This window comes from Dasypus novemcinctus, chromosome 24 (assembly GCF_030445035.2).
Source record: "Dasypus novemcinctus isolate mDasNov1 chromosome 24, mDasNov1.1.hap2, whole genome shotgun sequence".
Lineage (NCBI taxonomy): Eukaryota > Metazoa > Chordata > Mammalia > Cingulata > Dasypodidae > Dasypus > Dasypus novemcinctus.
In genome coordinates this window covers 30,830,269-30,857,847 of record NC_080696.1, presented here as the reverse complement: position 1 = coordinate 30,857,847, position 27,579 = coordinate 30,830,269, and the positions used below count along the sequence as shown (strand labels likewise).

At 42.3% G+C, this 27,579-nt stretch overlaps 1 protein-coding gene across 1 annotated transcript; it reads right to left on the bottom strand.

The window, feature by feature from the left end:
- Positions 1-1,766: 1,766 nt before the first annotated feature.
- On the bottom strand, positions 1,767-23,469 carry SIRPB2 (signal regulatory protein beta 2). The gene is made up of 5 exons (XM_004463966.5): positions 23,262-23,469; positions 7,657-8,022; positions 5,763-6,104; positions 5,149-5,214; positions 1,767-4,109 (listed from the first exon to the last, which is right to left on the bottom strand). Exons 1-5 carry the CDS (start codon positions 23,332-23,334, stop codon positions 3,916-3,918), a joined length of 1,041 nt encoding a protein of 346 aa, XP_004464023.2. The 5' UTR covers positions 23,335-23,469; the 3' UTR covers positions 1,767-3,915.
- Between the last annotated feature and the right edge of the window lie 4,110 nt (positions 23,470-27,579).

Here is a 27,579-nt window from a genome sequence, read left to right as displayed (position 1 = left end):
TGTATGCACCAAATTATACAACAAGAATGTCACAGTGATAATGAGAAACTAAAACCCCTTAGGTGTCCATCCATCAGCAGAAGAATTCACAAATATAACATATTGCTATAATGGAATGATATTCAGCTGTGAAGAAGGGATGAATTAAAGCTACGGTAACCAACCTGGGTAAATCTCAAAATGTTGAGCCAAAAAAGCAAAATTGGGAGTAATTACTTTGGCAAAGTGTCATTATATAGTGCCATTTATGTAGAATTTAGAAGCACGTAATGTCATGCTTGACCAGGCCTGGCCTCAGGGATGCCTTCTGTAGGTTGTGGGGATACAGGAAGCCTCTGTCCAGTGGGTCTGCCTGTCTGTCCTCCCACTCTGGGATGACTGGATATCTGCAGGTGGGAGTGGGGGGCCCTCAAGGTCCAAGGGGAATGTTGGGTATAAGACCCAACTCTCTCCATGGGAACCTGCCATGGGGGCAGGATGCTGGGACCAACTTGATGGGCTCTGCTTGGGAGCAGAGGAGGATGGGGACAAGAATGATGGGAGCAGAAGGAAGGAGATAAAGAAGAACAACAGGAAAGGAGAAAATAGAAGGGGAGGGAGAAAACCGGGTGCTGTGATTCAGGGAGGCCTGGTGTGCAGCCATAGACCTCCACAGTGCAAACCAGAGGCCCAAGCAGGGTGCGTCTGTGTGTGGAGCAAGCGGGACTTGCTGAGACCTCGGTGGTATGGGTCAGGAGAGGCCTGTTGGCCCTTGGATGGGCCCACCCTTTCTTTGATTGGTCAGCTTGTCTGTCCAGTGTCCCAGGCCCCAAAGTGGGAGCAGAGCTGGACTGAACACTGTGGTCTCTTTCCATCTGTCAAGTGGCATGTTTTCCATGTGCCCACCTAGGGCCTGAATTATCCACCTTTTACTTTATTTGTCAGCATCCCACCACTTTTTTGGGACCGCTTTCCCCACCACCCACCCACTGCCATGGCTCCATGAGACCTGACCCCACCCAATCATATGACCTGAACTGGACCAACAAGTGCTTTTCCCTAGGGTTTTCTAACTCAGACTGAGGAGGGTCAGGGCCTTCTGTTGACTGAAGTCCAAGATGAGGGACCCAGGCGCTGGCCTGCCACACCCTGCCACATGAGCATAGCAACTGAAGTTTATTTGGTCACCGAATACTAATGATTATTTGGCACTCCCCATGTGTTGTGCATACTTTATGTGCATCAATGCCTTTTATCCCCAAAACTAATAAGGGAGGTACTAATGTTGTCACCAGTTTACAGATGAGGGTAATGAGACACACTGAAGGAAAGAAACCAACGTAAGAGATAAGTAGCAGAACTGGGATCTGAATCCATGCACCCGGATTACCAAGACCTGAAATTTACCTCTACTCTATACCCCGCTTCAGATATTTAGAGGGGGTCTAATATGTGCTAAGCACTCTGCTTGGTGCTTGTCATTCCTGTGCCATGCCAAGCACGCTCCTGCCTCAGGGCCTTTGCACTTGCTGTTTCTTCTGCCCATTAGCTCTTCTCCCAGAAATCTGCAGGCCACCCTCCCTCATTTCTGTCAGGTCTCAGCTTGAATGTGGCTATATCAGGGAAGTCTTCTTTGATCGCCTTAAATAAAATAGCATCACCTCCCCCTAGTGCCAGCACCCTCCGTCTCCCTCACCCTGCTGAATTACCCCTCAGCACATTACCATGTGGCACATTACATATCTTGCTCATTGTCTTCTCCAGCAGGAGGCAAGCTCTGAGAGGGCAGACTTTTTGTTTTATTTTCAGCACACTGAATAGGGCCTGACAATAAGACTCTCAACCATTTCTTGTTGGATGAAAGGAGGTACCGTGGTGAAAAGTCAGGTTTTCCCTCAGGGAGCTCAAATTCTGGTAACAACTAATAATCACCAAGGAAATAAATACATACCCCCACCCACACTGTCACACAAACACACACGTACATTCACACCATCTCTCTCTCTCTCTCTCACACACACACACACACACACTCACAGTAGCAATAGGTGCTATGAAGAGACCCTGAACTGCATAAGGGAAATGAGAGCAATGGAGGTGTCATCATGGATGGAGTGGGTCCAGGGGGCCTCTCGAAGGCAACAGCCAAGCAGAGGCTTGAAGGAGTTAGAGGTCAAGGCTCAGGTGGGTGCAGGAGCAGAGCCAGCGTAGGGGTGGCGGTGGGAGATGCGGTCAGACGGGGCGACGTGGAATAGACCACGAGAGCCTGGTGGAGCGAGGAGCTTTGCAGGGAGATGGAGCGAGAGAAGCTCCCTGTCAGTCGCTAGCTCCAGTTATTTCCCAGGCCCGCCTCCATGCCTCCTTGCAGTCCTAGTCTCTGTTACTGTTGTAACAAATGACCACAAACTTGGTGGGTCAACATGATCGAGACTTCTTTTCTCATGGTTCTGGAGGCCAGAAGTCTGAGGTCAGTTATCGCTGGGCCGAAATCAAGGTGTGGGTAGGGCCGCCCTCCCTCCTGAGGCTCATGGGGAGAATCTGTCCCCTCCCTCTTCCAGCTTCCGGTGTACTCCAGCATTCCTTGGCTTGGGGCTGCAGCCCTCTGATCTCTGCCTCTGTGGCTACGTGGCCTCCTCCTCTGTGTCAAAACTTCTTCCCCTTCCTCTTGTGAGAACACTTGGGCCCACCTGGATAATTTCCCCATTTTAAGATGCTTTGTTTAATCACATCTGCAAAGTCCTTTTTTGCCATAAGGTAACATTTACAGGTTCCAGGGATGAAGATGTGAACATCTTTTGGGAGTCATATTCAGTCCCCCCATGCCTACATTCTCGGATGTCTGGTGATTTAATGATTTTTTTTTTCAATTCTCAAACTAAATTAATGTCTCCTCTGGATTGTGTTTTTTTCGAATTTATTTTCTGTTTGTTTCAACTCCAGACACCCAGATTCATCTCCTTCTCCAGCTAGTAGATGCTAATGAGAACTGGCATAGAAAGAGAAGTACCCCATAGTAGGTCTTTGGTAGCGGTGGCTGGAATTGGCTTTTCCACAGTACAGAGACGTGCATGTCATTGTCCTTGAGGGTCCTAGAAGGGAAGTGGCTTAGCTAAGGGCATACAGTGAGGGCATGGATATACTTAGAAGTCAGGAGGGTCTGATTCCAGGCTGTGTTCACATTCTCCCATGTTCTCCTACACTGGGGCTTCTCAATCTCAGCCCTTCTGACACTTTGGGTCAGATAATTCTTTGTTGTGGGGGATGTCCCGTGTATTGTGAGGGGTTCAGCAGCAGCCCTGGCCTCAACCTACTAGATGACACTCATACCCCCAAATCGTGACAATCAAAAATGTCTTCAGACATTGCCAAAAGTCCTGGGCATGGCAAAGTCGCCTCTGCTTGAGGACAACCACCCTGCTTTATGTTGACCTAGCAAAGGTGGTGGCGTGAAGAGATGCCCTTGCAGCTGAGAACTGTAGCTATTCCATGTGGCAAGTAAGGGGCTGCCTTTACCCCTTACCATCTACCCTCTGGCACTTTAGTGGAAGATTTCAGCTGGGCCTATGGCTGTCAGAATAAAGACTACATTTCCCATTTCCCATTCTAGCCAATGAGAGGCAAGTGAGGTGGGCAAATTCCCGATGTGCCCTTAAAGGGGAGAGAAATACTCCCTCTCTCTAGCTTCAGTCTGGAATGTGGACCTGGTTGTGGAGCAGTGAGATCAGGTAATCCCGGGTCTCAGTACCCAGGAGCCCTGTATTGCCTGCCCTGCTTATGCTTGGATATTACTAAAGACAGAGAGGAAGGAGAAGAATGTAAATGGAGGGCACAGGTGATCTGGCTGGGTGAAACAAAAGCAGGTGTAGGCATCTAGACATTTATCATGAGGCCTTGGGGACTGGAGGTAGAGAAATGATTGAAGAGACCTGGCTCTTCTCAGAGTACCCACTCCAGAGCTGACCCCTCACTCCTGATGCTTGCCCCAGGCTGTGGTGCTCGCAGCTCTCCTGGGTCTAGGGTCTTGGTGTCTTCTTTCCAGCTCTTCCAGTGGGCAGCCAGGACCATCAGGAGTGCGGTCAAGAGCACTGCCTTCAGCCCCAGGATCACCAGTATGAGTGTGAACAGGAAGCCTGGGGGACACAAGGCGGGGCTCAGGCAGGACCCCTGTGGGCAGGCCACAGCCACACCTGCCTCCTCTTACTGGTGCCCCATGGGTGGGGCCAGCCCAGGTGCTGAATAACCTCTGGCGCTATATATCCTTTCTAGATTGGGGAAGATCAGAGACACGCCTCCCCCTCCCCCCCGGGCTCAGAGAGACTTATACAATATCCACTTGTACTTGTCATCATCTTGTCCACATCCCTGATCTCTGATAATAATAAAAATATATGCTTTCATTTATTGGTTACTTGGCTTCTTTGTCCCAAGCCCTGATTTAAACTTATCCCATTTCTACAAAGGAGGACAATTGTCTCATTTTTATAGATGAGGAGACAGGTCCAGAGCAGGGAGGGGATTTACCAAAGAAGCAATGGGATCCAAGTGATTTTGGCTTCCAAGAATGGCAGAAATAGGGCCAAGGATTAGGGAGTCTAATCTCATTGTCTTTACCCCCAGGTTCCGCCAGACATTGAGTGCCCCTGAGTGTTAACAGGTGATGTGCCAGAAGCAATTCTGGGCGTGTGTGTGCAAGTGTGTGCAGTGTGTGTTCTCACTGGAATCAAACAGAACCAGTGAGTCAGGCTTTCTGGTCTCCAGCCCCACCCTCCACCCCTGGTTCATGGAGTAGGACATCAGAAATCAAAGGAGCTGGGCAACCCATCCACGATCACACAGCTGGAAAGGGGGTCAGTCCAGGCCTGGCTTCATGTTCTTCAGTCCTGTTATGCATGAACAGCGGGGAACTCACTGCTTCTCAAGAAAGACTGTTCACCGAACAGACAACTCTGCCCATTAGAAAGCCCTTTCTTTGATTTAGCTTTAACATGGTTTTCTGGGTCTCTGGTTCTGCAGTGAGATGGAGTCTTGGGAACTTCCTTGGTGGTAAATGTGCCTGAGACGTCTGGGACTGTTCCCTTCCCGTGCCATGGCATCTGTGACCCACCTCCCCCCCAAACACACATTGCCTGTGGGGGGCTGGTTAACTCCACTGGAGGTAGGTACACTCACCTGTTGGAGAGATCCTGGTTGGAGAAGCATCAGTAAATTCTGTGTCTTGGAAATAGTTGGATTTTGCTGCAAGGAAGGGGAAAGAGGCTTTTTCACACTTCCCCTTTTCTTTCCCTCCTGCCACTTCCTGAGCCCCTGTCCTAAGAGCTGGGGTCACTGAGATGAGGCTGCCTATTTCTAATTGGGTGGAGGCTCAAGGCAAACTCTATAACTATGATGGACTATTTGGACCCTCTGCTTGAGCATCTCTGCGGTAAGGACGTCTTATTCATCTTGGTGTCCCTGGCACCTAGCTTAGTGCTAGACACACAACAGGCACTCAGTAGATGTCTGTTGAATCATTTATGGTCTGTACAAAGTGCTTAGGAGTCCAGAATGGGGAAAGACTATTTCTGTCTGGGAGGAGGTTTCACAGAGGAGGGTCTGTTTGTGCTAGGCCTTGAAGGATGAGTAGGAGTTCTTCAGAGAGAAGAAAAAAGTATTCCAGGCAGAGGGAACAGCTTATGCAAAGGCATGAAAACTGAGAACAGTTAGCTTTCTTGGGACGTGGTGAAAAGTTCTTTGTGGGTCCCTTCTCTTTACACCTCCCAGCCCACCAGTGTTTCCTGTCTCACCTTTCACTCTCAGCCTGGTACCTTGGCCAGACAGATATTGCCTGTTGAGTTTCCTTTGAAACTTTACACAGTAGTAGGTGCCTGCATCCTCAGTGGAGACATTTTGCAGGAGAATGCTGAAGTCGCTATTGGAGGTCTGGACTGCTGTCACCCTGGGGTGGGAGAGGCCTTCAAAGTTGTAAATGGCTTCCCGGCTCAGACCAGTCCCCCGGAACCACCTGATGGGTCCAGGGGGACCATCTCCAAGCACTGTGCAGTTCAGAATGACATCATCTCCAGTGGTCACCGATTCCAACTCCTGGGATTGGATAATCCAGAGCTCTGGCTCTGGGTCCCCAGCTCCTGAAGCCAAAGAGAAGGTCATTTTTGTATTGCTTCTCTTCCTCCTTCTTCCACTCCTTCCCTCCCTCATATCCCATTCCCTTCCTTCTCCCTTCCCTAATTTCTTCACCCAAATCACCCCTTTCATATCTCCTCATTATATGCTAGTTGATTCATTCAATAAAGAATTCATGAATGCCTACTATGTGCCACTGCTAGGACTTTTAGGGACAAGAAAGCTCAGCAAGACAGACAAATGTACTGCCTTGCAGAAGCTTCCAGTCTGAGAGTGGAGATAGTACAAAAACTACAAGCAACAGTGGAAACCCAGAGGTCTGTCTGTAGGACATAGTTTGGAAGGAGTCCGGGAGGCTTGTTGAAGTGCTTGAATCAAGTAAAAATGAACTCCACACAGGTCTTCTCCATGTCAAACAGTCTACAGGTTTCACAAACATCCATTCTTTTATTTAATCAAATGAATGATTCTTAAAGTAGGAATTATGTTGCCTGTTTTACAAGTTTAGAACTTGAACGGTATAGAGTTGAAGTGACTGCTTCAAGGCCACCTTGTATTGAATGACAGACCTGGGATTTCATCACCCTCATCACCATTGGTGGAATTATAGATACCATGACTGATTACTTGCGGAGTGTGAGTCATTAAATCATCAGTCCCAATTATTGCCTCTCCTCTAGGAGGATGGTACATCCACATGCTTGGCATGGCCTCATGGTGGGCAGAGTGGATTTCTTGTCCCTTGACTTTGAACTTAGCCATATGTGGTGGTTTGAAGCTGTATGTACCCCAGAAAGACATGGTCTTAAGTTTAATCCATTCCTGTGGCTGTGGACTCATTGTAAGTAGGCTCTTTTGGCAAGGTTACTTCAGTTAAAGTATCACCACCTCTTTCAGGATGGGTCTTAGTCTTCTTTCTGGAATTCTTTATAAAAGGAATGAATACAGAGAGAGGGTGGGGGAGAGTGAAAGAGGAGAGAGAGAGCATGCCAGGGTAGCAAGAAGCTGAAAACAATGAAGCCGTAAGAGAAAGGAAAGACCAGCAGATGCCACCTTGTGCCTTGCCTTGTGGCAGAGTAGCCAAGGATCACCAGCAGCCAGTCTTCAGGAAGAAAGCATTGCCTTCATTTGGACATTTTCCCAGCCTCAAAAGCAAATAAATTCCCATTGTTTAAGCCAAACCCATTTTACAGGATCTGCTTTGAGTTGCCTAGAAAACTAAAACATCACATGACTTGTTTTAGCCGATGGGATTTTAGCAGACATAATGTGAGTAGAGGCTTGTAATGTGCTAGTGTGGTTGGGCTTGCCCTCTTGTACTTCTGCCATCTGCATGAGAAAAATATATCCTGAGGAGTTGCTGCTTCTCCAGCCTGGGCCCTGGAATTAGACATGTGAGAGCCACTTCAGCCAACCCATAAATGCAAAAGTGAGATATAAATACTTGTTGCATGTCATTGAGATTTTGTACTATACAGTATTATTATGGATAAAGGTTACTGATATAGGGAGATATATTAGAGCAGGATGCTATGTCCTCCAGGACCTGGTACTCACCCTTCACGAGGACTGGGGTACCCTCACCAAGCTTCCTTTCTGGGTGCTTACTCAAGCCATCAAACTTCACACAGTAGTAGGTTCCAGCATCCTCCCTGCTGACATTGTGGATATGGATGGAATAATCCCAATTAAGTAGCTCTAGTGTCTTTTCAGTCACAGGTGTCACCCGGGAGGAGAAGCTGTATTTGAAGTTGTAAATTTCCTTTTGGTCTTGATTGCTCACCTTGACCCATTTAATCATGTCATCAGTCCAGGAGTTGACCACTGTACACCTCAGTAGGAGTGTCTCACCTTCTGCCACCAGCATGGGGCCTTCGGGCTGTAGCACGTGCCATTCACTCTCATTCTTCTCTTCAGAGGCTCCTGAAACAGAGGTAGAAAGGCCTTGCACTGATCAGGAATGACTTGGAGCCCTAAGAAGAAAGCTTAAAATTTTAGAGTCATTATCTAGCCAAAAACAATTGCTTAAGAGACGGGAGGGGTGTTGTTGGAGAGGGAGGGGAAAGAGGTGATGGGGTGTCTGGTTGCAGAGAGAGAACAGATTAAGGTAGAATTCTATACCTTGTGAAAATTTAAAAAAAAATACTTTTTTAGACATACAAGCTCAGATTTGCCCTATAATAAATGTTAAAGGCAGAAAGAAGATGGTGCCAGAGAGAAATATGGATTTACACAAGAGAATGCTGAGTACATAAATGGCATCAACATGGATGAATAAGTTTTCTCAACAAAAAAGTTAAAATGACACACTGGAAATGTCTATTAAACACAAAAGAAGGCAGTGATGGAGTTAAGGAACAAAAAGATATAAAGGCATACACAAACGAATATTAAAATAGCAGAAGTAAACCTTACCTTATCAGTAATTACACTAAATAGAAATAGATTAAACTCTCCAATTCAAAAGGCAGAAATTGGCAGAATGGAAAAAAAACGATCTAAGTATATAATGTACACAAAACACTCACTTTAGTTTTTTTATTTTTTTATTCTTTATTTTCTTTTAAATGTTACATTAAAAAAATATGAGGTCCCCTAATACCCCCCACCCCTCCCACATCAACAACCTCTTCCATCATTGCCACACATCCACTGCAAGGACACTCACTTTAGATCCAAAGACAAAGAGGTTGGAAGTAAAAGGATGCAAAATGATACAGTAACCAAAAGAGCTTGAGTGGCTTTACTAATACCAGACAAAATAGACTTTTAAGAAAAAATTGCTACTAGAGACAAAAAGGACATTTTATAATGTTAAAAGGGGTCAATCTATCAAGAAGATACTGCATTATAAACATATCCTCATCTAACAGGAAAGCTCTAAAATACCTGAAGCAAAAAGTGACAGAACTAAAGAGAGAAATAGACAGTTTAACAATGATAGTTGGAAACTTCAACACCTTACTTTTAATAATGGAATAAACAACTAGACAGAAGATCATTAAGGAAATAGAAGACTTGAACAATACTACAAACCAACTAGAACTAACATCTGTAGGACATTCCAACCAACAACAATAGAATAAACATTCTTCTCAAGTACACATAGAACATTCTCCAGGATAGACTAGATGTTGGTGAAGCCAAATAACAATCTCAATAATTTTGAAAGGACAGAAATAATAGGAAATATGCTCTCCAAACATAATAAAATGAAATTACTAATGAAAAACAGAAAAAAATATTGGAAACTCACAAATATGTGGACCTCAAATATGCATTCCTTAATAACCAAATGGGTCAAAGGAAAAAATCACAAGTTAAATTAGAAAATGCTTTCAGATGAGTGAAAATGAAGACACCACATACCAAAACTTAAGGGATATAGTGAACACAGTACTCAGAGAGAAATTTATAGCTGTAAATGCCTATATTAAATCAATAACCTAATCTTAAAGCTTAAGAAACTAGAAAAATAAGAACAAATTAAATCCAAAACAACTAGAGGAAGGAAATAATTAAAATTAGATTGGAAAGAAATGAAATAGGGAATAGAAAAACAACAGAGTATATCAGTGAAACCAAAAATCGGTTCTTTGAAAAGATCAAGAATATTGACAAACCTTTAGCTAGATTGACTAAGCAAAAAGGAGAGAAGATGCAAATTATTAAAATCAGGTATAAAGAGATCTAGCAACCTTATAGAAATAAAAAAGGATTGTGAGGGAATACTATGAACACTTGTAGCCAAAAAATTAGATAACCAAAAGAAACAGAAAAGTTCCTAGAAAGATACAAACTACCAAACAGACTCAAGAAGGAATAGAAAGTCTGAGTAGATTTATAAAAAGAAAAGAGATAGAGTTAGTAATAAAAACTTGCCACAAAGAATGCCTGGGACTAGGTGAATTCATTGGTGAATTTCCCCAAATGTTTGGAGAATAATTAACACCAACTCTTCACAAACTCTTCCAAAAAACAAACAAACAAACAAACAAAAACAAGTGGAGGGAAGCAGACTTGGCCCAATGGATATGGTGTCCGTCTACCACATGGGAGGTCCACGGTTCAAACCCTGGGCCTCCTTGACCCGTGTAGAGCTGGCCCATGCATAGTGCTGATGTGTGCAAGGAGTGCTGTGCCACGCAGGGGTGTCCCCCACATAGGGAAGCCCCATGTGCAAGGAGTGTGCCCTGTAAGGAGAGCCGCCCAGCACAAAAGAAAGTTCAGCCTGCCCAGGAATGGCGCTGCACACACGGAGAGCTGATGCAGCAAGATGACGCAACAAAAAGAGACACAGATTCCCATGCCACTGATAAAGATAGAAGCGGTCACAGAGGAACACACAGTGAATGGACACAGAGAGCAGACAATGGGGGGGGAGGGGAGAGAAATAAATAAAAATAAATCTTAATAAATAAATAACAAGAAAGAAAAAAATAAAAATAAAAAAAAAAAGTGGAGAGAAATCTTCCCAACTCATTTCATGAGGTCAGTATTACCCTAATGCCAAAACCAGACACACATCAAAAGTAAACTACAGGCCAGGATCCCTATTAACATAAATGCAAAAATCCTCAACAAAATACTAGCAAACTGAATCTCACAGCATATAAGAAGGATTATAGCCTTCCCCCCAGCATGGGACATGACACCCGGGGATGAGCCTCCCTGGCACCGAGGGATCACTATCAACTACCAACTGATGATGCAACTGGAAAATGACCTTGAATTGAAGGTTCGATGCGGATCAGCAGAATATCCCTGTCTACATATAATAACATGACTTTAAAATGCTGTTTGACCTAATGTAAGGGGGAAAAGGAAAGGAGAAATGAGTTTATATGGCTACGAGTCTCTAAAAAAGAGTCTGGAGGCTGTCAGAAGGATTGCCCTTATGCACAACTGAGCAGAGTCTAAGAGACAGATAAAGTAGATACAATCCCCAGGTATTGGTTCCTTGGAGGGCTAAAGAGACCCACGGGTTCTATGGTCATGGCAGATGGGGTTCACTGCCATGTCAGATGGCCCTACTTTGGAGCTGGTGTTTCTGCGTGATGAAACTGGACTCAGATGGGATCTCTTTTCATAAGACTTTCATGCTTCTTTACTGGAATTGTAGTTGGTGTTGGGGTTTAAGATATATTTAGGGGATTTGAATCTCTGGACTGACAATATGATAGCCAGGCCCTGAGCCTCAACAGACTCCAGCTCCTACAATCGGATTTATTGGACTCACCTCACTCAACTAAGATGGAGTTGAAGAAGGACAACCACCACACCATGGAGCCTAGAGTGCCTACAACTGAAAGCAGGAGGATTGCATCCAGTATCCATGTGGAATCTGAGCCTCCTCTTGACATAGAGGTGCAACGGACACAACCAATCCAAGGTCCACAGAGAAAAGGTGGCATTGGAGTGGGAAAAGTGGATATGGTGGCTGATGGGTATGGGGAATGGCAGGAAGAGATGAGATGTGGAGGCGCCTTTGGGACTTGGAGTTGCCCTGGATGGTGCTTCAGGGGCAATCACCGGACATTGTAAATCCTCCCAGGGCCCACTGGATGGAATGGGGGAGAGTATGGGCCATGATGTGGACCATTGACCATGAGGTGCAGAGATGCCCAGAGATGTACTTACCAAATGCAATGGATGTGTCATGATGATGGGAGTGAATGTTGCTGGGGGGGGAGTGGTGGGGTGGGGGTGGTGGGGTTGAATGGGACCTCATATATATTTTTTTAATGTAATATTTTTACAAAATCAATAAAAAAAAAAAGGATTATAAACCATGACCAAGTAGAATTTATGCCAGAAATGTAATCTTGGTTTAACATACAAAAATCAGTGTTATATAATGCATCATATTAATAGAATAAAGAGGAAAAGTCTCACATGATTAACTCAATAGACACAGAACAAGCATTTGACAAAACTCTCCATCCTATAAGATAAGAAACACTGAAGAAACTAGTAATAGAAGGGAATTCCCTCAACCTGATAAAGGGCATCTATGAAAAACCTACAGTTAACATCACAATTAATGGCAAAAGATTGGATGTTTTTCCCCTAAGATCAAGAACAGTACAAGGAAATGTATACTCTTATTACTTCTAGCCAGCACTGCAGTGCAAGTTCTCGCCAGGGAAATTAGGCAAGAAAATGAAATAAAAGGCATCGGGATTTGAAAGGAAGAATTAAACTATCTGTTTGTAAATGTCATGATCTTATATATAGAAAACCCCAATAAATCTACAAAAACCTATTAGAGCTGAAAAAAAAGAGAGTTCAACCAGGTTGCAGGACACAAGGAAAACATACAAAATCAGTTGTTTTTTATATATATACATATATATATATATAAACACACACACACGCTAGCAATAAATAATCCTAAAATGAAAATAAGAAAAAAATCTATTGACAATAGCATCAAGAAGAATAAAATACTTAGGAATAAATTTAACCAAGGAGATACAGACTTGTACACTGGAAGGTACAAAACACCGCTGAAAGAAATTAAAGGATATCTAAATAAATGGAAGATACCCCATGTTCATGGCCCAGAGATTTAATATTGTTAAAATGACACTATTCCCAAAAATTATCTACAGATCCAATGAAATAACCATTAAAATTCCAGCTTCCCTTTTATGCAGAAATTGATAAGTTGACCAAAAGATTCGTATGGAAATGCTTGGGACCCAAAATAGCAAAAACAATTGCAAAAAAAACAAAGTTGGAGAACCAACATTTCCTGATTTCAAAACTTACTAAAAGCTACAATAAACAAGGCATTGTGTTACTGGCATTAGGACAGACATATAGATGAATGGAAGAGAATCAAAAGTCCAGAAATAAACACTTGTATCTATGGTCAATTGACTTTTGAGAAGTGTGTCAAGACAATTCAATGGAGAAAGGATAGCTTTTTCCAAAACTCTGCTGGGATAACCAAATAGCCACAAGCTCAAGAATGAATCTGAACCCCTTCCTCATATATTATATAAAAACTAACTAAAAATGAACTAAATCCCTAAACGTAAGAGTTAAAACTATAAAATCTTAGAAGAAATGTAAATCTTCATGAACTTGGTTTGGTTTAGGTAATCATTTCTTAGATATAACCTCTAAGGCACAAGCAACAAGAAAAAAATAGATAGGGAAACGGACTTGGCGCAGTGGTTAGGGCGTCCGTCTACCACATGGGAGGTCCACGGTTCAAACCCCGGGCCTCCTTGACCCGTGTGGAGCTGGCCCATGCGCAGCGCTGATGCGTGCAAGGAGTGCCGCGCCACGCAGGGGTGTCCCCCGCGTAGGGGAGCCCCACGCGCAAGGAGTGCACCTGTAAGGAGAGCCGCCCAGCGCGAAAGAAAGTGCAGCCTGCCCAGGGATGGCGCCACCCACACTTCCCGTGCCGCTGACGACAACAGAAGTGGACAAAGAAACGAGGCAGCAAATAGACACAGAGAACAGACAACCAGGGGAGGGGGGGGGAATTAAGTAAATAAATAAATCTTAAAAAAAAAATAGATAAATTGGACTTCATAAAAATTTAAAACTTTGTGTCAAAGGACACTATTGTGAAAAGTGAAAATACAAGCCACAGAACGGAGAGAAAATATTTGAAATTCATTTGTCTGCTAAAGGCTTAGTATTGAGAATACATAAAAAATTCATACAAGTCAACAATGAAAAGATATCAACCCAATTAAATAATAGGCAAAGGACTTAAATAGACATTTCTCCACAAAAGATGGACAAGTGGCCCATAAGCACATGAAATGATACACAGAATCATTAGTCAGTAGAGAAATGCAAATCAAAGCCACAATGAGATGCAACTTCATATGCACTAGGATGGTTATAATAAAAACAACAGCAGCAGCAGCAGCTGCTGTTGATAATAACAAGTATCAATAAATTGATAATAAGTAGGATGTGAAGAAATTGAAATGCTTATACATTGCTGGTATGAATATAAACTGTGCAGTTGCATGGCACAGTTTAGTATTCCTTCTAAAATAAAACATAGATTAATCAGACGACCCAACAATTCCACTTCTAGGTATATAACCAGAAGAGTCAAAAACATGTTCGTTGTGTGTTACCCAGGTCAGCTAACAGGGAGGTGAAGATGGTCAACCACCACACCAGGGAATCAAGAGTGCCAACAACTGTAAGTAGAGGAATTGCATCCATCATCCATGTGGAATCTAAGCCCCCTCCTGATCTAGATGTGGAGGGGACATCGCCATCCCAGGATCCACAGAATGGAGGAATAAAATAAAATATGGACTAGAGTGGACTTACTGATATTCTACTATAAAACTATTGTGGGGAAACGGACTTTGGCCCAGTGGTTGGGGCGTCCGTCTACCATATGGGAGGTCCGCGGTTCAAACCCCGGGCCTCCTTGACCTGTGTGGAGCTGGCCATGCGCAGCGCTGATGCGCGCAAGGAGTGCCGTGCCACGCAAGGGTGTCCCCCGCATGGGGGAGCCCCCACGCGCAAGGAGTGCGCCCGTGAGGAAAGCTGCCCAGCGTGAAAAGAAAGTGCAGCCTGCCCAGGAATGGCGCCGCCCACACTTCCTGTGCCGCTGACGACAACAGAAGCGGACAAAGAAACAAAAGCAGACAAAGAAACAAGACGCAGCAAATAGACACCAAGAACAGACAACCAGGGGAGGGGGGGAAATTAAATAATAAAGAAATAAATCTTTAAAAAAAAAAAAACTATTGTGATGAGTAATAGAAGAAATTTTAGCGTCGAGGTGGAGAAAGTGGCCACAGTAGTTGCTGAGGGCAGGGAGAGGGTAGAAGAGATGTGATGTGGGGGTGTTTTTGGGATTTTAAGTTGCCTTAATGATATTGCAGGGTCAGAAGCTGGACTTTATATGTCCTACCATAACCCACTAATGTACTGGGGGAGAGTGCGAACTACGGGGTAAACTATTATCTGTGTAGTGCAGCAGTGCCCCAAAATATGTTCACTGAGTGCGATGAGGGTGCTGCAGTGATGGAGGAGGTTGTTGGTGTGGGAGGAGTGGAGTGGGGGGTGGGGAGTATACAAGAACCTCTTATATTTTTTAGTGTAACTTTTTTTTGTGATGTATATATCTTCAAAAAATACAGTTTACAAAAATGATGTGGTGGGGTGTGGGGAGTGGGTTATGTGGGAACCTCTTATGGTTTTTGTTTTTTTATGTTTTTAATGTAACATTCCTTGTGATCTATTAATTAAAAAAAAAAACAAAAACCATGTTCCTACAAAATATTCTACATGAATTTTCACAGCAGCATTAATAATAGTCAAAAACAGTGAAAATAAGCTGTATTAGTCAGGGTTCTCTAGGGAAAGAGAATCAACAGGAGATATCTGTAAACAGTATGAGATTTTATGGAGTCTTTCACATGACCGTGGGGATGTGCAAGTCCAGGTTCCACAGGCAGGCTGCAAACTAGGGGTTCAGAAGAAAGTCCAGTGAAGGTCCTTGATGAGTTTCTGGGAGATGTTGGCTGTCCAACGAAGAGCTAGGAAATTCTCTCTGAATGCTGAAATCACTTTCCCTTTTAACGCATTCATCTGATTGGATAAAGCATCACTCAATGCTGACAGCAATCTCCCTGGCTGAGCCTAGATGTAATCAGCCAAAATCACTGATGACTAAAGCCCATAAATGTCCTTGTATTGCAATTAACCCAGTGCTTGCTTAACAAAACAACTGGGCACGATTACCTGGCTGAGTTGATACATTAGCCTACCCATCACAGTATACCCCTTGTCAACTCAGCAGCCATACATATGACCTTAAACCGTACTTAGTTTCTAAGTAAAAACAATAACAGATATGAATATATATATATGTTTCTGCCTAACAATGTTCAACTCTCCTGTGTACAACCAGAAATGCATTAATTCCCTACAGAATAAGGTGCAAGTCCTTGGGTAATACTCACTCTTAAACTTGACATCCTTAAATATTATGACATGAAACCAATACAACTTGTCATATGATAAGGGAAAAGGTTGGGGAAGAAAACAAAGATCCGTTTTGTGTGCATATACAATCATGCTCATAATGAAGCAAGGAAGAAAGATTCATGACTGTTACAGTCCTTGTTTCTGTAACTGGTCACGTGGTTGAAGTTCATATTTATCACTATCTTCTTCTACTACCCATTCCATGTTTCCATTACCTTCAGCAAGCACTTCAGCTAGCCATGGTTCTTTGCCTGGTGGGGTGATCCAAACTTTAATTCCTGAAGATTCTTGGCCATTGTTAGTCCTGCTTGGATTGAGTTGTTGCAATTTTCCATTAACTTTAATCACAGGGCATGTCAGTACTAGGAGATACCCTAGAGGATCTCCTGTATTTCAGGCAAACTCTTCTTTACCCTCATTATGTAGATGCAGTCCTATTTCCCCTTGGTAGTGAGGCTCAATCATCCCAGCCAGGACAGTACTTCTCTTCTTTGCCTTTTATTTCAGAGGTAAAAAAAAAAGTGGCCAGGTGGCTGTCTTAACTTCCAGTTCAATTGAATCATTTTTGTGTTCTCTGGTAGTAACACTCCTCCTTTTGGAACTAAGACCTGTAGACCAGCAGTGCTTAAGGTTGCAGGGACACTAGTGGGTCACTACAGGTAATAGTGAGTGGTGCCACTGCCATTTCTACCCCTTGATTCCTGAACTCATGAATCCTGGTTATGGGAGAAACAGCAACATAAAGTGGATGCTGATTTAGAGCACTCACAATCTCCTGGAGAACATTGCTCCAGGCCTGCAAGGTATTGCCACTTAGTTGGTGCTGTAATTGAGCCTTCAAAAGGCCATTTCACCATTCTATCAATCCAGCTGCTTCAGGGTGATGGGGAACATGGTAAGACCAGTGAATTCCATGGGCATGTGTCCATTCCTGCACATCATTTGCTGTGAAATGGGTTCTTTGCCCATCAACTGATGAATGGATAAACAAAGTGGTGTAGCCATACGATGGAATTTTTTTTTTTTGCCATATAAAGAAATGAATTACTGATACATGCTACAACATGGAAGAACTTTGAAAACAGTATGCTAAGTGAAAGAAGAAAGACACAAAAGGCCATATATTTTATGATTCCATTTATATGAAAGATTAAAGTCCAGAATAGGTAAATTCACAGAAACAGAAAGTAGATTAGTGGTTGCCGGGGACTGAGTGGGTGGGTAGTGTGGGTGGATGGGGAGTGACTGTTAATGGATATGGATTTTCTTTTTGAGATTATGGAAAGGTTTTGGAGTTAAATGGTGGTGATAGTTGTACAACCCTGTGAATATTCTAAAAACCACTGAATCATACACTTTAAATAGATGAATTTTATGGTATGTGAGTTCTATTTCAATAAAAATATATATGTTCTTTTCTATTTTAAATATCTTTAAAAGATAATTAATGGTTTTAACAAATTAATAATGTATTGTGAGGTTTACAACACATATAATAGTAAAAGCCATGACAATGTTATGATAAAGGCTGGGAGGGGGATAATAGAATATAGTATTGTAAGGGTTTTCTAACATGCATGAAGTGCTATAATATCACTTAAAGGTAGACTGTGATAAATTAAAATATATGTGTACTATAGATCCTAAAGCAACCACTAAAATGTAAAACAAAGAGTCATAGTTAAGCCAATAAAGGCAATAAAATGGAATCATAAAATTTTTGATTTCTAAAAGAAGTCATAAAAATAGAGGAAAAGGTTACAAAGAAAAATAGGACAAATAGAAAATAAATAGGAAGACAATAGATGTAAAACTTATCATTTCAAAAATCACATTGAATGTCAATGATCTGAACACCTGTGGTGGCTTGAACTGTGTACCCAGGTTGGACATATTCTTAGTCTTGGTCTGCATTCTGTTGGGTGTGGACCCATTGTAAATAAAATCTCTTCCAGATTTTGCTTCAGTTAAGGTGGAGCCCAGCTGAATCATGTTGGGCTATAATCCAGATTTCTAAAGTCCTTTACAGGAAGAATGAAAGTCATAAGGAGAAAGAAGCCAGGAGAGGCCGCCATGTGCATTGTCATGTGACAGGCAAGCCAAGGACCAACAATCATTGGCAGTCAGCCCCAGAATGCCACACTCTTCTGAGAAAAAGCATTGCCTTGCTGAAGCCTCAGTTTTATACTTCTCCTAGCCTCAAAACTGTGATCCATTGTTTAAGCAAAAGCATTGTATGGTATTTGTTTTAGTAGCCAGAAAACTAAAACAACATCTAAAGTTAAAGTCAAAGATTGTCAGATTGGTTAAAACAGGAAGACCCAAGGATATGTTACCTACAAGAAGTACACTTTAAACATAAAGACACTGAAAAGTTAAAAGTGAAAGAGTGGGAAATGATATACACTAATCAAAAGAAAGTGATAGTAATATTGGACAAAGTACATTTTAGAGCAAAGAATATAACCAGGGATAAAAAACGTTTTTCATAAGATAAAGGAGTCCTTTAATTAAGATGACATGAAAATCCTAAATGTTTACATTTCAAATAACAGAACTTCAAAATAACAGGAAATCAAACCAATAGATATACAGGGAGAAATAGACAAATGCACAATTATTGTCTGAGATTTCAGCAGCCTCTTTCAATATTTAATGGATCAGGTAGACAGCAAATCAAAAGGGATATAGAAGACTTGAACAACACTCTCAACCTACTTAATCTAATAGATAATGATATTTATAGAACATGACACTCCCTCACTAACATAGGATATACAATTCTTTTCAAAGGGCACAAAGACGATTTACCCAGATAGACCATATTCAGAGTCACAGAAAAGTCTTGATACATTTAAAAGGACTTGAATCATACAAAGCTTATTCTCTGAGCACAATGGAATAAAATTAGAAATCTACAAGAGAAATATGTACAGAAACCCCCAAGATATTTGGAAACTAGATAATATATTTCTACATAACACATGGGTCAAAAGAGAAATAAAAAGGGATGTTAGCATTTTGAACTGAATTAAAAAAAACCCAACATATTAAAATTTGTGGGATGCCACTAAAATAGGAGGAAATTTATAGTACTTAAAGACTGTTAGGATAAAAGGGTTTAAATCAATGAACTCGGTTTCTAGTTTAAAAGTCTAGAAAAAAATCACAAAGTACGCGCAAATTAGGTTTAAGAAAGGGAAAACATGAAGATCTGATTAGAAATCAATAAATAGAAAACAAAAAATAGAGAAAACCAAAGAAACCAAAAAGTTACTAGAACTAATATGTGAATTTAGCAAGGTTGCAGGATGAAGATCCCTATAAAATTTTTTTGTGTTTCTATAAATTAGCAACAAACAACTGGAAATTGAAATTAAATTACTATTAGCAATATAATAAAAAATAGGAAATACTTAGGGAAAATATGACAAAAAGTGTGAAGGACTTGAAATTAAAAACTTTGAAAATATTGCTGAGAGAAATGAAAATAAGAAACTTAAATTAAATGGAGAGCTATATACATTTATGTGTTGGACTACTCAATGTTGATATTATGTTAATTCTCCTCAGATAGATCAATAGATTCAATGAAATCCCTATTGAAACCCCAGAAATTTACAAACTTATTAAAAAATTCCTAGACTAGCCAAACTTACAATTGCCAAAACAATTTGAAACCTATAAACAAGTTTGGAGAAAACTATCTGGTTTCAAGACTTATTATAAAACTATAGTAATTAATACAGTGTACTACAGTGCAAAGACAGACAAAAATATCTATAAAACAGAATAGAGAGTCTAGAATTAGTCCAACTATATCACCAACCGATTTTCTACAAAGGTGCAATGGTAATTCAGTAAAGAAAAGGGAATCTTTTCAGTGATGGTGAGAGAACAATTGGAAATCCATATGCAAACTTTGACTTACGCCTTGCACCATATACAAAAATGAACTCAAAACTCATCAAATCTAAATGTAAACTGTAAAACTATACAACTTCCAGATGAAATCATAGGAAAAACACTTAGTAACCAGGGTTAGGCAAAGATTTCTTATATATGACACCAAAATCATGATCCATGAAAGTACACATTGATAAATTGAACTTCATAAAAATTATGAACACCTGCTGATCAAAAGATACTGGTAAAAGAATGAAAAGACAAGCCACAGAAGATGAATATATCATATATGAGCATATATATGATATAGACACACATGCATGTATCTCACAAAAGACTTGTATCCAGAACATATAAACAGCTCTCAGAACTCAATGATGAGGGGAAGTGGACTTGGCCTGGTGGTTAGGGCATCCGTCTACCACATGGGAGGTCCGAGGTTCAAACCCCGGGCCTCCTTGACCCGTGTGGAGCTGGCCCATGTGCGGTACTGATGCGCGCAAGGAGTGCCCTGCCACGCAGGGGAGCCCCACGCGCAAGGAGTGCGCTCCGTAAAGAGAGTCGCCCAGCCCGAAAGAAAGTGCAGCCTGCCCAGGAATGGCATCGCACAACGGAGAGCTGACGCAGCAAGATGACGCAACAAAAAGAAACACAGATTCCCGTGCCGCTGATAAAGATAGAAGTGGTCACAGAAGAGCACACAGCGAATGGACACAGAGGGCAGACAACTGAGGGGGAGGGAAATAAATAAAAAATAAATCTTAAAAAAAAAAAAAAACTCAATGATGAGAAAAACAATTAAGAATAAGCAAAAAATGTGGACACTTCACCAAAGAAGATGTGCATGAACACATTTACTCCCCAGGGAAATATAAATTAAAATGAATTGCTGGTACACACTTATGGAATGGTTTTAAAATTAAAATGTCTGACCTTCCCAAGTGTTGGAGAGGATGTGGAGGAGCTATAATTCTCATACACTGTTGATGGGAATCTAAAATGTTACCACCTCTTTGGAAAACAGTTTGGCAGTGTCTTATAAAGCTAAGCATGCACCTACTATAATAATTAGTATTTCTCTCCTTAGATATTTTCCCAAGAGAAATGAAAGCATATGTCTTCAAAAAGACTTGTATGTGAATGCTCACAGCAGCTTTCTTTGTATTAACCCTAAACTGCAAGCAAATGAGTTGATAAAACAGACTGTGGCCTAACCATCCAATGGAATACTACTTAGCAATGAAAAGGAATGAACTATTGATGTATGCAACAACACAGCTAAATCTCAAAGTGATTATGTTGAGTGAAAGAAGCCAGGGAGGAAGAGTACATATTATATGATTCTAGTTACTTAAAATTCTTGAAATTGCAAATTGATCTATAGCAATAGAAAGTTGATCATTGGTTGCCTGAAGACAAGGCAGAGTGAAAGGAAAAAAATCACAAGGAAACTTTTGTGGGTGTTGGAGAAGCTCACTATCTTGACTTTAGTGATATACAAGTATATACATATGTCAAAACATCAAATTGAACACTTAAATATGTACAGTTTATTGTTTGTTAATTGTATCTTGATAATTGTACTTTCAAAAAAAAAAAAGCGGAGCCGATGTGGGTCAGTGACTGAGTGCTGGCTTCCCACATACGAGGTCCTGGGTTCAATCCCTAGCCCAGTACCTAAAAAAAAAATTTTTTTTTGGACGGTTGTATGTGTGTGTGGTGGTTAGGGTGGGAAAGGAGGAATCAATGGAGGAGGGGCGGTAGGGAGTGAAGAGTAGGAACCCGTGCTGGGGGTGAGGCTGGGGGAATGAAACACCAAGGGAAGAAAGTGGAGATGCCAATCAGGCCCTGCGCCCGACCCCTTTCCCCACACTCTCCCTTCCTCAGTCTCCTTCCGTGTGTCCCATGGACTCTAGGAAGTGTCCTGGGAGCTTTGTCTCTGCCTCGTCTGGAAGCTGGGTCAGCTTCTTCCCCACAGCGCTGAGCCTCCTTTCCCTTCTCTTTCTCATTTGCTCCCCTCCCCACACCCACGCCTTTCATGTCCCTGTTGAGGGACTTCCTTTTAGAAGCCTGGTAAAAAATGGATATTTTTCAAAGACATTTTGAATGTTTTTGATTCTGGGTAGTTTATGTATGATTTCCTAGCTTGGTGCTTAAATAATCACGGACACTCAAAAATCCTCGTGGAATGAGTGAATGCAATTATGACTCATATTTTACAATGGTGAAAACCAGCTCAGAGAAGTGAACTGGTGTTCCAAGTCACGTAGCCAGCGAGCGAGGGAGCATCTGGTCTGGCTCCACACCTGCGTCCCCTCAGGGTATCTTCTCAGGGTGCCTGTCCTGGAGAGCCCAAGGTGTGATAAACAGAACAGAGACCTCAGTAGGGTGTGGGGCAGGGGTCCAGATGGACAGAAAAAACATTGAACCCACCAAGGCCCAAGCATCCTGCCTCATGGGTCAGAGTCCTGAGCCGTACCCAGGAGTTCCGAGACTCAGGAGTTAAATCAGCCTGACTCTGAATTAGAAGAAACATATGAGAATAATATCAGCCAACAATTATTCAGTCTTTATGTTGTGCCAGGTACTTTACATGCACTCTCTTGTCAGCTCTTCTTAATGAAGTCATGAGGTGGTGTATATTATTGGCCCTATTTTACAGAGGGGAAAATCTGAGGCTCAGAAAGAAAATGACTTTAAAAAAAAATCCATGGAACCGCATAACACAGTGAACTGTAAGTTAAATGATGGAGTATAATTAATAGTACAATTATAAAAATGTGCTTTCATCAGTTGTAACAAATGTACCATAACAATGCAAGATGTTAATAATAGGGTGGTATATGGGAACTCTGTAAACCCACAACCTTTCTAATTAAAAAAAGAGTAAGAAAGAAAGGAAGAAAGAATGTAAGTTACTTGATTTTGAACGAGAGACCCTACATTTCATTTTGATGAGTTAAATAGCTGAGTCTCGCTATGTGTATATTCAATACAACATCCCTAGAGAAGGGTTTTTTTAGCACCCTGTTTCCTGAAGCCACCAGAGCTGTGGCATGTGACATGGGCACAGAGTGTTCAAGCCAGAGCCCCCGGGCGTGAGTCCAGAGCCCGGGTGCCAAGCCACTCTACTGTGCTGCCCCCTGAGAAGTTGTAGCTGCTGGGGAATCTGGGTCTGCGCTGCTGGGGCCAAGATAGTTCCCAGCTTCCCCTGCTTCCTTCTCCGGGACCCGCCAGGGGGTGGATCCTGGTCTGTTCCGGATCCTACTTACCAGGGAGGACAAGGAGCAGCACCAGCAGCAGGAAGCAGGGAAGCAAGGGGTCCAGGCAGGCAGGGGTGGGCATGGCGAGGGGCACACACCACCCTCCGTGCCCAGGATTGGCTTCTGTTCTGCTCTCTGGTGGGCTGCTGGGGTCTGCGGCAGGGCCTGTGGACAAGGCTGTTTCTGCTTCTCTTGATTGACACTTCAGGAAGTGTCTTCACCACAAGGGGTGGCTTCTGGCGCAAGAGGAAGGAGTTGGTCAAGGGATTTCCAGGGTTCACGTTTTGGCGTGGGTTCCTGTGTTCACCATGAGATTAAATTGACCCCTTGCCACAGGCCCTGTCCTAGGTCCTGTGGGAGGGAGATGGCCAGGGCTATGAGAACACACTCTAGTGTCAGCTGGACTTTGGGTTAAACATTGGGTCTGCATCTTCCTGGCTGTGTGACCTTGCAAAGTCATTGCTGTCTCTGGGCCTTTGTGTCCTCATCTGGGAAATGATGACAGTAACAATCCCCACACCAGAAAGGTGGGGTAAGGATTATGCGGTGTCGTGCGTGAGGACTCAGCACAATGTAATGCTCAGCATATTTACCATCATATTTCAAAATGTGTAGGAAATAGAGGAGGTAATGTCTCCTTAAGAAGGAGGATTTATTGTTAAGCCCCCACAGAAGCTTTTTTTTTTTTTAGCAGTGCAGGGAAGGCACAGACCTGGTTCTGAGTTGTATAATTGTGGGCAACTCTCTAAATCTCCATATTTGGGGTCCACACTGAACACAGTCAGATTGTGCAGAAATTTGTTTGTGCAGAAATTTGTTTGTGGCATCTTAATTTTCTGTAACTAGTCTAAGCTTCTTCAGGAGCTCCCATCTTGCTTTCATGACCTCTTCCAGCTTCTTCAGCCACTCTGTTTGGGTTCAAATCTCGGCTTTCCCCTGATCTGGCTGTGGGGTCTTGGGCAATCATTTAAGCCTTTATGCTTCAATTTCCTGATCTGTAAACCAGGAATAAAATATGGTTCCTTGGAAGGTACAGCATGAGCACTGTATACGTCACCAACACTCTTTTAGGCTAACTCAGTCTTTTCCAGAAAAATAAACACAACTCAGGCTTTCAGTGTTTGCCTTCCTCCTTTTTCCAGATGGCTCCTAGGTGCAGAGGAAGCAGAAGCTGCCTTGGTCCGCATGTTGTCCCCTGGGCCTCAGGGTCTAGTGTTGGTCAGGAGGAGGCTGGTCTGGCCTGGTCCCTGAGAACTTTGCCTTGGGTCTGCTGAGCTGTGACCAATCTTTCTGTCCCTCTGTGGCCTTCCATTGGCATTACTGTCAAATCCCATTGCCCACTGTACTTGTTCTCCTGTTGAAAAAACATGTATATTAAATCAGTCTCTTTGAAGTAACCTCAGGTCTAGAAGAATTCACCAGACCAGCAGCACCTCCATGTCACTTGCACAGGTGAACTTCACAATCACCTGCTTCTGTATGTGGATTCATTCTCAGCTATTTCTTTTCTTCTTAAATGTTAGTGAAAAATAATTTTCTAAAAAATATTTGTTATCATTGTATCAGTTGGCTACTGTTGCCTAACAAATCACCCCAAATTGAGTGCCTTAAAACAATAACCATTTATTTAATTCATGATTCTGTGGGTTCACAATTTAGTTGGGGCTCAGCTCAGTGGTTCTCCACATCTCAGCTAATTTTGTCTGAGATTGCACATGCACTTGAAGTCATTTGCAGGTTGGCGAGGTGACTCTGCTTCTGGAGTCATCTGACTATCAACTGGGGTGCCTCAGCTCACCTCCATGTCATCTCTCATCCTCCAGGAGGCCAGTCTGGGCTTGTTCACATGCATGTAGCAGAGTTTTGAGAGAGAGGGAATGCTGCAAGTCATAGTGTCACTTCTGCCACATTCTGTTGGCCAAAGCAAATCACAAGACCAGACTAGATTCAAGGGATGGGAAAATAGATTTCATCTCTTGCTGGGAGATGCTGCAAAATCATATTGCAAAGGGTGTGGATATGGGGAGAGAGTAAGACATTGTGGACATTTTCATAATTTACCTACCGCAGGCAGCCACAGGGTTCAACATTTACAGGATTCAAAGTCTCCGTTATAAAGCTCCCAGACATATTGCCACCCTCCTTAGAATTAATTGTAGTCACCAGTTTCTTGGGTATCCTTCTGGAGATATTCAATTCCTCAACCATTTCTGACCTACTGCTCAGGAGCCCAGCTGGACACATGCCCTTTGTGAGGTCTGTGGCCTCCTGGACACCCTGGGAAGCCAGGTCATTTCCACTTCTGCTCTGTGAACCCCTAAACATACCTGGGGTTTCTATCCTACTCCATCCGCACGCCATCCCCACAGTCATGGGGCTGCAGAACCCTAGCTTCTCAACTCCTGACTTCACCTCCTCTTTTTCTTCTTGCAATCTGTCAGGTCATAGGGGAAGCCTCCCCTTCCTCTTCTGTAGGGACTTTCCTTCTACCACAGCCCCTTTTTCTAACAGATGACCTTCTTTAGCTGAAATTCCTCCAGCCCTGTCCTGCAGGCAATAAGCTCAATAAGCTTTAATATGGGAAAGAGCTGCAAGAGAAGGAATCAGATTATAGTCTGGAGGAAAAACACAGAAGACATACTTAAAAAATTCTGTATCTGCCATATTCATGAGTAAAATGGATGAAATGAGATGGTACGTGAGGCCCAGTAACCAGGGTCAGCAATATTTCCTCTGGTCAGTGTACTTGGTGTTACATGAATGGTGTTACCAGCTGGAGGAGTTCATCTAAATTGTTCATCTAAATGGGAGCACCTGGGATATATAGAGAACACAAGTGTACACTTAAATCGCATACTTGTAAAGGGTACTCTTTCCCCCTCCCTCTGCAAAAATGGCGCTTTGTAAAAACAACTTAATTGTTTAGTATAAAATGGAAAATACAGGTCTGCGTATTCAGTATTCAACCTCATCAGTAATCAAATAAATGCCATTAAAAAAATAGCAACACTGGTGTTTTTGCAATCAACATTTATCTCTACTCCCTTCTCTGCTCTCCTCTTTTATCAGAAGGTCTAAAAGCCTGGGAATTACCATTTTCCAGAATCTCTTACCTGTGTGGTTCTGGATTAGGTTTACCAAGGAGAGAAGCTGGCACTAGATTTGGAGGGTGAAGGAGAAGGAGAGGCCACGACTGCTCCTCTGGCAATGGAGAGGGCATCAGCAGATGGCAAACCTGAGGTTTTACAGTGGTCTTGGTACACTCTTCTGTAAATCACAGGCAGCTGTGATCATTGGTGGTGGGTTTCTGTGAGTCCTGATTCTCCAAGAACTGGCAGTGAACTTGAGAGATAAAGCAATGAAGAGTTCCAGTGGTCTGTTAGCACCAAATTCCATGATCTCCACGATGAGAGCAAAGCAAAAGTGCATGGATTTTTGTGACCTTGCAGGAGCCATATAGCTCATTTCTGACATTTTCTTCATTTATAAGGAAACATTAGCTGTTCAACACTCAATCCTCTAAGGTCCTCAACCCTGGCCTTTCTGCCATTCGCAATTTTCCCTGCTCTGTGGCTTAGTTTGCCTTTCTTGTTTCCTTTTCCTGTTTTATGTCAATCCTATGATGTGCATTTTGGGTAGTTGTTGTTTTTCAAATTTTTTTGAGGTATAATTTACATGAAGTGCACAAATACTAAATGCATGGTACAATGAATTTTTAGATTTGTTATGTGTATACACACCTATATACTCACCACTCTAAGATATAGGTTTCCTTTCACTCCTCCCCATTCAATCTCTGACCCCAGAAGCAAACGCAAATCTGATTTTTATTGGATTGTTGTATCAACATAGGTTGGTTTTGCTTATTCTTGAATTTCATATAAATGGAGTCATACAGTGTCTGGTGTCTGACTTTTTTCAATCAGCCTAATGCTTTTGAGATTCATTTATATTGTTGAGTGTCACTTTTAGTACATTAAAAAAAATTGTTATATCACTGTGGTCTTTATTTGCCTTTCCATAAATATTAGTGAGGTTAGCAATCTTTCATATATGACTTGGCCATAACTGTTTTCTTTTCTGGGAACTGCATGTTCAAATTTGGTCACTTTTCTATTGGATTATTGTTACACCTTTTCTACCCATTGTTTTCATTTTTCTGCCTTAATTTTTATAAATTTTGAAATAATTGTAGATTGTAGTAAGTTGCATAAAATAGTACAAAGAGGTCCTGGGTACTGCTTTTCTGTTTTCTCCCAGGAAAATGATCTTGGCTCAATGTGTATATATAGTTCTGTGCTCTTTTATCATGTGTGGATTCATGTAA

Bases quoted from the DNA above. Each gene is read 5' to 3' on its own strand.
- SIRPB2 (XM_004463966.5), bottom strand. From the start codon at position 23,334: ATGCCCACCCCTGCCTGCCTGGACCCCTTGCTTCCCTGCTTCCTGCTG. The intron at 8,023-23,261 runs GTAAGTAGGATC...CCTCTGTTTCAG, and splicing joins GCTGCTCCTTGTCCTCCCTG to GAGCCTCTGAAGAGAAGAAT. The intron at 4,110-5,148 runs GTGAGTGTACCT...TGTGTCCCCCAG, and splicing joins AACCAGGATCTCTCCAACAG to GCTTCCTGTTCACACTCATA.